This window comes from Nerophis ophidion, linkage group LG13, assembly GCF_033978795.1.
Source record: "Nerophis ophidion isolate RoL-2023_Sa linkage group LG13, RoL_Noph_v1.0, whole genome shotgun sequence".
Lineage (NCBI taxonomy): Eukaryota > Metazoa > Chordata > Actinopteri > Syngnathiformes > Syngnathidae > Nerophis > Nerophis ophidion.
The window spans coordinates 51,311,764-51,321,376 of NC_084623.1; the positions used below are offsets into that span (position 1 = coordinate 51,311,764).

The 9,613-nt window shown below is 40.2% G+C and overlaps 1 protein-coding gene across 1 annotated transcript in view; it reads left to right on the forward strand.

Moving 5' to 3' along the window:
* Nucleotides 1-228: 228 nt before the first annotated feature.
* Nucleotides 229-9,613, forward strand: part of LOC133564050 (elastin-like) — a 121,224-nt gene continuing 111,839 nt past the window's right edge. Inside the window, exon 1 of the mRNA XM_061918131.1 lies at nt 229-438. Within this exon, the coding sequence (XP_061774115.1) occupies nt 363-438 (76 nt within the window). The 5' untranslated portion in view covers nt 229-362. The remainder of the gene's footprint in view (nt 439-9,613) is intronic.

Here is a 9,613-nt window from a genome sequence, read left to right on the forward strand (position 1 = left end):
TGGCGAGTAGTTCAATTCCTTCTTGATGGGGGACTTTCTCTCTCCCCTTTTCTCTCTCTCTCTCTCTCTCTCTCTCTCCCCCCCTGTCCTTGCTGGCAGCCGCTCTAATACTGTTGGCAAGAGGGACCAGAATAAAAACAGCAACAACAGACACAAGAGAAGGAAAAAAAAAAGCAAAGCCATCCATTGAACCGCAGCTTTTGCTGTCTTGTAATCTTGTATCTTTTTTTTTTTTTGTGTTGAATAAACCTTTTTTTTTTTTTTAGTGTCCCCGCCTCAGCTATCCGGGAGACGACGTGTTAATTAGGTAGCGGAGAATAAAACCGGCTCGTCTGGAGAGAGGTGGTGCATTCTGGAGCGAGATGGCTAACGGAAAGGTTCTGCTGCTCCTGCATGGACTTCTCCTGGCGGCGGTGATTCAGCCCGCTCTGCAAGGAGGTAAGTAAGCAAGGCACCTCTCTGCCTACTGGGACCAGGTGCAAGGATTTTTTTTTATTTTTTATTTTTTGTGTGCATGTTTATTTTTTTGAAGAATATTTCCAGAGCTGGGTAGTAACACGCTACATTTAATCCGTTACATTTACTAGAGTAACTTTTGGGATGAATTCTACTTCTAAGAGTAGTTTTAATGCAACATACTTTTACTTTTACTTGAGTATATTTATAGAGAAGAAACGCTCCATTTATCCATCGCTACTCGCTACCGATTTTTATCGATCTGTTAATGCACGATTCGTTTAATTTGGTTTGTCCGACAGACCTTCAAAGTAGCATCCATCACATGCCTGCGTTTCACCAATCAAATGCAGTCACTGGTGACGTTTGACTCCGTTTCACCAATCAAACGGAGCCAGGCGGTCACTTGATTAACTGCTCATTTTTTTTATAAACCTTTATTTATCAATTTCAACATTTACAAACAGTTGAATATAGTGAAGTGAAGTGAATTATATTTATATAGTGCGAGGCGGGAATCGAACCTGCAACCCTCAAGTTGCTGGCACGGCCGCTCTACCAACCGAGCTATGCCGCCCCCACATAATAATCAAAGTAAGTACAAAACAATTTAAAAACAGCGCCAGGGGGTTGTAAATAAAGGTTATAAACATTTTATTTATAAATTTCAACATTTACAAACAGTTGAATATAGTGAAGTGAATTATATTTTATATAGCGCTTTTCTCTAGTGACTCAAAGCGCTTTACATAGTGAAACCCAATATCTAAGTTACATTTAAACCAGTGTGGGTGGCACTGGGAGCAGGTGGGTAAAGTGTCTTGCCCAAGGACACAACGGCAGTGACTAGGATGGCGGAGGCGGGAATCGAACCTGCAACCCTCAAGTTGCTGGCACGGCCGCTCTACCAACCGAGCTATGCCGCCCCCACATAATAATCAAAGTAAGTACAAAACAATTTAAAAACAGCGCCAGGGGGTTGTGAATAAAGGTTATAAACCTTTTATTTATAAATTTCAACATTTACAAACAGTTGAAAATAGTGAAGTGAATTATATTTATATAGCGCTTTTCTCTAGTGACTCAAAGCGCTTTACATAGTGAAACCCAATATCTAAGTTACATTTAAAGCAGTGTGGGTGGCACTGGGAGCAGGTGGGTAAAGTGTCTTGCCCAAGGACACAACGACAGTGACTAAGATGGCGGAAGCGGGAATCGAACCTGCAACCCTCAAGTTGCTGGCACGGCCGCTCTACCAACCGAGCTATGCCGCCCCCACATAATAATCAAAGTAAGTACAAAACAATTTAAAAACAGCGCCAGGGGGTTGTAAATTCAAAGTAACTAAAATAGAATGCAGAAAAAAAATATATATAAAATAAATGAAGTGCAATCTCAGTAAATAACTTAAATTTGGAACGCAGCATCTTTGTTTTCACAGCTTTTTGGTTTTTAGAGGTAGAGTGTTTTAATAAATAGTTCTAAATCTTTTTTTTTAAGGCACAAAAAACAGATCGGGTATTGAGAAACTTACATTTATGAATATAAAACTTAGCCAATAATATAAAGAGGTTGCAAAGGTAAAATTAATTTTCAAATTTATTTCAATACAGTGTAAAACCAAATATATATTATTGTTTTAGTTGCTTAAGAGCTGCGATGAGGTGGCGACTTGTCCAGGGTGTACCCTGCCTTCCGCTCGAATGTAGCTGACATAGGCGCCAGCGTCCCCCGCGACCCCGAAAGGGAATAAGCGGTAGAAAATGGATGGATAGTTGCTTAAGAGATATTTCTGGCTCTGGATTTTTTTCTTTGCTATTTTTATGATTTTGTGCATTACTTGTTGCCTTCATCATTAAACAGGTTACTCATCAGTTACTCACTACTTAAGTAGTTTTTTTCACAACATACTTTTTACTTTTCATCCATCCATCCATCCATCCGTCCATCCATCCATCCATCTTCTTCCGCTTATCCGAGGTCGGGTCGCGGGGGCAGCAGCCTAAGCAGGGAAACCCAGACTTCCCTCTCCCCAGCCACTTCGTCTAGCTCTTCCCGGGGGATCCCGAGGCGTTCCCAGGCCAGCCGGGAGACTTAGTCTTCCCAACGTGTCCTGGGTCTTCCCCGTGGCCTCCTACCGGTTGAATGTGCCCTAAACACCTCTCTAGGAAGGCATTCGGGTGGCATCCTGACCAGATGCCCGAACCATCCTCTCGATGTGAAGCTTTTTACTTTTACTCAAGTAAATATTTGGGTGACTCCTCCTTACTTATACTTGAGTAATAAATCTCTAAAGTAACAGTACTCTTACTTGAGTATAATTTCTGGCTACTCTACCCACCTCTGGGGGCGGCATAGCTCGGTTGGTAGAGCAGCCGTGCCAGCAACTTGAGGGTTGCAGGTTCGATTCCCGCTTCCGCCATCCTAGTCACTGCCGTTGTGTCCTTGGGCAAGACACTTTACCCACCTGCTCCCAGTGCCACCCACACTGGTTTAAATGTAACTTAGATATTGGGTTTCACTATGTAAAGCGCTTTGAGTCACTAGAGAAAAGTGCTGTATAAATATAATTCACTTCACCTCTGAATATTTCACATAATGTTCTCTTTTTTTGCACTATAACCCCAATAATGCTCCTTTTTCGCAGCTTTTGTAAATGTAAAAAAGGCTTTTTTTTGGTGTGTTTTGCACACTCGATGAATAACCGTGAATAGTTGGGGAAATCAAACCTCCGTTCGCACGTTGGAAGTCATTCTTGGCGCCGTGTTCATATACACACTTCTGACGAGTTGGAGCTCAGGCTGAGTGCTCCCCTCTGCTCCAAGTGTGCGATAGATTCATTCCAAAAAAAAAAGTAACCAGCGCCATTGAGAGCTTGTTGAAGGGAAGATTTTAGTTGGACCGGCTCATTTGGGGCAAGAAAAATACACACTCGTGCAAAAGTATGCCTGCATTTGTCACATTATTACATTCTAGTATGCAGATTCGGTGAAACATGCAACCTGGTTTTAATTTGTGTCAAGCACTTTTTGGTATAAGAATCCAAAACACGATTCTTATTCACCCCTTTTCTGAACTGATATATAATTTCAAAGAAATTTATTTTAATATATATCAATCATTGCAAATATGCATTCATTTCAGTTTTTCTGAGGTCTGGAAAGCAGTCTTTGCCATTAAGTTGAGTGTGCCAGTTTTGTCTTTTGTTGAGTCCTACAAAGTGTTTGTACTGTAAGTATTGTGCTTTTGGCGTGCCAGCTGTTCGATTTACAGTACAGGCCATGAATTTACCATGAATTGATTTACGTCAGGGGTCATCAACGCGGTGCCCGCGGGCACCAGGTAGCCCGTAAGGACCAGATAAGTAACTCACTGGCCTGTTCTAAAAATAGCTCAAAAAGCAGCACTTACCAGTGAGCTGCTTCTATCTTTTTAAATTTCATTTATTTACTAGCAAACTGGTCTCGCTTTGCTCGACATTTTCAATTCTAAGAGACAAAATTCAAATAAAATTTGAAAATCCAAGAAAATATTTTAAAGACTTGGTCTTCACTTGTTTAAATAAATTCATTAATTGTTTTACTTTGCTTCCTATAACTTTCAGAAAGAAAATTTTAGAGAAAAATACAACCTTAAAAATGATTTTAGGATTTTTAAACACATATACCTTTTTGCCTTTTAAATTCCTTCCTCTTCTTTCCTGACAATTTAAATCAATGTTCAAGTAAATTGATTTTTTTTATTGTAAAGAATGATAAATACATTTTAATTTAATTCTTCATTTTAGCTTCTTTTTTCGACAGAGAATATTTGTGAAATATTTTTTCAAACTTATTATGATTAAAATTCCAAAATATAATTCTGACAAATCTAGAAAGTCTGTAAAATCAAATTTAAATCTTATTTCAAAGTATTTTAAATTTCTTTTAAAATTTTTGCTCTGGAAAATCTAGAAGAAATAATGATTTGTCTTTGTTAGAAATATAGCTTGGTCCAATTTGTTATATATTCTAACAAAGTGCAAATTGGATTTTAACCTATTTATAACATGTCATCAAAATTCTAAAATTAATTAATTGATGTTCCATAAATTCTTTTTTTAAATTTTTCAAAAGGATTCGAATTAGCTAATTTTTCTCTTCTTTTTTTCGGTTGAATTTTGAATTTTAAAGAGTCGAAATTGAAGATAAACGATGTTTAAAAATGTAATTTTAATTTTTTTCCTGTTTTCTCCTTTTTTAAATATTTCAAATAAGTTTTTTTTTTATCATTCATTCTCTACAAAAAAACCTTCTGTAAAAGGAAAAAAAAAGGATGACGGAAAGACGGACAGAAATACCCTTTTTTATATATATATATATATATATATATATATATATATATATATATATATATATATATATATATATATATAGATTTATTTATTAAAGGTAAATTGAGCAAATTTAGCTATTTCTGGCAATTTATTCAAGTGTGTATCAAACTGGTAGCCCTTCACATTAATCAGTACCCAAGAAGTAGCTCTTGGTTTCAAAAAGGTTGTTGACCCCTGACTTAAACAAGTTTAAAAACTTATTCGGGTGTTACCATTTAGTGGTCAATTGTACGGAATATGTACTTTACTGTGTAATCTACTTATAAAAGTTTCAATCAATTAATCAAAAAAGGCCAAAAGTTTGGACACAGCTTCTCATTCAATGCATTTCTTAAATTTTCACGACTATTCACATTGTCCCTGAAGGCATCACACTTATAAATGAACACACGTGGAGTTATGTATTTACCCGAAAAATAGGTGAAGTAACTGAAAACATGTTTTATATTCTAGTTTCGTCAAAATAGCCACCCTTAGCTTTGATTACTTTTTTGCACACTTTTGGCATTCTCTCCATGAGCTTCGAGAGATAGTCACCTAAAATAGTTTTTGCTTCCCTGGTGTGCTTGAAGCTCATTTAGAGAATGCCAGGAGTGTGAAAAACAGTAATCAGAGCAAAGGGTGGCTATTTTGAAGAAACTAGAATATAAAACATGTTTTCGGTTATTTAATAATAATAATAATAATGATGGATTAGATTTATATCGCGCTTTTCTATTGTTAGATACTCAAGGCGCTCACACCTGGTGGTGGTAAGCTACATCTGTAGCCACAGCTGCCCTGAGGTAGACTCACGGAGGCGTTTCACCTTTTTTTGTTAAGTACATAACTCCACATGTGTTCATTTAGAGTCGTGATGCCTTCAGGGACAATCTACAATGTAAAAAGTCATGAAAATAAATACAGTTGAAATGCAATATAGGCAATAAATAACATGTGAAAAATAAACTTCGGATTTTCCGATCTGGGATTTATGCTGCCGATTCCGATACCGATCATCCATTAATGAGTGGCTGATATCGATCACATGTATTACCTACACATTTTCCGATTTATTTATGGTAAGTGCTATTGACAGTTTAATACGGGTGAACGAAAACAATTCTTATTCACCCTGGTTCTAATCGATTCATCCTTTCTATAAATATATTAAATAATTATACTTTTGTTTTAAAAATATGCATTAATGTCAGTTTGTCTCGAGGTGTAGGAAGCAGTCTTTGCCGTGAAGTTGAATGTGCCAGTCTTGTCTTTTGTTGACACCTACAAAGTGTTTGTACTGAAAGTATTGACACATCAGCTGTTTTGATATATCTATTTTAAATACAGTTAAATAACATGTCGAACATAAACTTGGGATGTTCCGATCTGGGATTTATGCTGCCGATTCCGATACTGATCATCCTTTAATGAGTGGCTGATATCAATCACATATATAACCTATACTTTTTCCGATTTATGGTAAGTGCTATTGACAGTTTAACATGTCCACAAAAAAATTTAGCTGTCAACACTGAATATTGCATTGTTGCATTTCTTTTCACAGTTTATGAACTTACATTCATATTTTGTTGAAGTATTATTCAATAAATATATTCATAAAGGATTTTTGAATTGTTGCTATTTTTTAGAATATTTTTGAAAAATCTCACGTACCCCTTGGCATACCTTCAAGTACCCCCATTTGAGAACCACTGCACTAGAGTATAAAACAGAAATAGCAGCTGGTATCACACATATGCCAATGTTCTTGTTTAAAACTCCACTTGTTTTATTTTTTCCGGAAAAAGGGTGTGGTATTTACTTGAGACCGTACACAAAGACGGTGTGTGTTGTACCAAAGTGAGCCAGCAAAGGTATACTTAACGGTGCAGGGTTGCCACTCCCAATACACGCATCACCAGCTGTGTGTGGGGCCCCGTTTTGCATGAATAATGTATTACTCGCCACCTTCCTGCTTCGTCACTAAAGTCTACAATGCTAAATTTGCCTAGGAAACAAATGATATGATAAATAAATTGATCATTTATATCACATTATTTTTTTAGTACCAAACAATCAAAATAAATCAGTGTATTCTCAAACATTCATCCAAAAAATTATTACTTTTAACTTTAACTTTTCCATCCATCCATCTTCTTCCGCTTATCCAAGGTCAGGTCGCGGGGGCAGCAGCCTAAGCAGGGAAGCCCAGACTTCCTCTCCCCGGCCACTTTGTCCAGCTCCTCTTGGGGGATCCCGAGGCGTTCCCAAGCCAACCTGGAAACATAGTCTTCCCAGCGTGTCTTCCCTGTGGGCTCCTATCGGTCGGACGTTCCCGAAAAACCTCCCTAGGGAGGCGTTCTGGTAGCCCGAACCACATCATCTGGCTCCTCTCGATGTGGAAAAGCAGCGGCTTTACTTTGAGCTTCTCACCCTATCTCTAAGGGAGAGCCCCGCCCGCCACACGGCGGGGGAAACTCATTTCGGCCGCTTGTACCCGTGATCTTGTCCTTTCGGTCATAACCCAAAGCTCATGACCATAGGTAAGGATGGGAATGTAGATCGACCGGTAAATTGAGAGCTTTGCCTTCCGGCTCAGCTCCTTCTTCACCACAACGGATCGATACAGCGTCCGCATGACTGAAGACGCCGCACCGATCCGCCACGACCCACTCTTCCCCTCACTTGTGGAATGAGTAAAAAATTAGTATGAGTAAAAAAATATGCAGTTCAAGGGTGGGGTGAAAAACCTCAATAGCCATAGCACACATAAACACGTTACAAATGATTCACAAGACTTGCAACAAAGGGGGAGGGAGTGGGGGCCTACGGAGGCAGGCTGCTGCTATGTAAGCGCTGCCTAGCCGTCATCACTTCGTGGGGGCGGTTTACGTACCGGTGCGCTCACTAGTCTGGAAAATACTGTACTTACAGTGTAAACAGTCCGCTGGCAAAAAAAATTCGAGTTATAAAAACATCGGATTTAGACCACTTTGTCATCGCAAATTATACGATACCGACACAGACTTTCACCACAAATCAGTGGCCTAGTGGTTAGAGTGTCTGCCCTGAGATCGGTAGGTGGTCAGTTCCAACCCCGGCCGAGTCATACCAAAGACTATAAAAATGGGACCCATTATCTCCCTGCTTGGCACTCAGCATCAAGGGTTGGAATTGGGGGTTGAATTACCCAAAATTATTCCCGGGCGCGGCCACCGCTGCTGCTCACTGCTCCCCTCACCTCCCAGGGGGTGAACAAGGGTGATGGGTCAAACGCAGAGAATAATTTCACTACACCTAGTGTGTGTGTGTGACATTAATGGGTGCTTTAACTTAACTTTAACATAGCACACATAAACAACTTACAAAGAACTCACAAGACTTGCAACAGAGAAGGACAGTGGGGGCTACGGAGGAAGGCTGCTGCTATCTAAGAGCTGCCTAGCCATTATCCCTAATGGGTGCGGTTTACGTAGTGCGGAAAATACGGTACTTGCAGTGTAAACAGTCCGCTGGCAAAAAAAAAAAAAAAAAAAAAGGGATTTAGACCACTTTGTCATCGCAAATTATACAATACCGCCTTGAACTTTCACCACAAATCAGTGGCCTAGTGGTTAGTGTTCGCCCTGAGATCGGTAGGTCGTGAGTTCAAACCCCGGCCGAGTCATACCAAAGACTATAAAAATGGGACCCATTACCTCCCTGCTTGGCACTCAGCATCAAGGGTTGGAATTGGGGATTTAAATCACCAAAAATTATTCCCGGGAGTGGCCACCGCTGCTGCTCACTGCTCCCCTCACCTCCCAGGGGGTGATCAAGGGTGATGGGTCGAACGCAGAGAATAATTTCACTACACATAGTGTGTGTGTATGAGACATTCATGGGTGCTTTAACTTAACTTTAACATAGCACACATAAACAAGTTACAAAGAACTCACAAGACTTGCAACAGAGAAGGGCAGTGGGGGCTACGGAGGAAGGCTGCTGCTGTCTAAGAGCTGCCTAGCCGTCTTAACCTAGGTACTTGCAGTGTAAACAGTCCGCTGGCAAAAAAAAAGAAAAAAAAAGGGATTTAGACCACTTTGTCATCGCAACTTATACAATACCGCCACAAACTTTCACCACAAATCAGTGGCCTAGTGGTTAGTGTCCGCCCTGAGATCGGTAGGTCGTGAGTTCAAACCCCGGCCGAGTCATACCAAAGACTATAAAAATGGGACCCATTACCTCCCTGCTTGGCACTCAGCATCAAGGGTTGGAATTGGGGGTTTAATTACCAAAAATGATTCCCGGGCGCGGCCACCGCTGCTGCTCACTGCTCCCCTCACCTCCCAAGGGGTGATTAAGGGTGATGGGTCGAACGCAGAGAATAATTTCACTACACCTAGTGTGTGTGTGTGAGACATTCATGGGTGCTTTAACTTAACTTTAACATAGCACACATAAACAAGTTACAAAGAACTCACAAGACTTGCAACAGAGAAGGGCAGTGGGGGCTACGGAGGAAGGCTGCTGCTGTCTAAGAGCTGCCTAGCCGTCATCACCTAGGTACTTGCAGTGTAAACAGTCCGCTGCCCAAAAAAAAAAAGGGATTTAGACCACTTTGTCATCGCAAATTATACAATACCGCCTTGAACTTAACACCACAAATCAGTGGCCTAGTGGTTAGTGTCCGCCCTGAGATCGGTAGGTCGTGAGTTCAAACCCCGGCCGAGTCATGCCAAAGACTATAAAAATGGGACCCATTACCTCCCTGTTTGGCACTCAGCATCAAGGGTTGGAATTGGGGGTTTAATTACC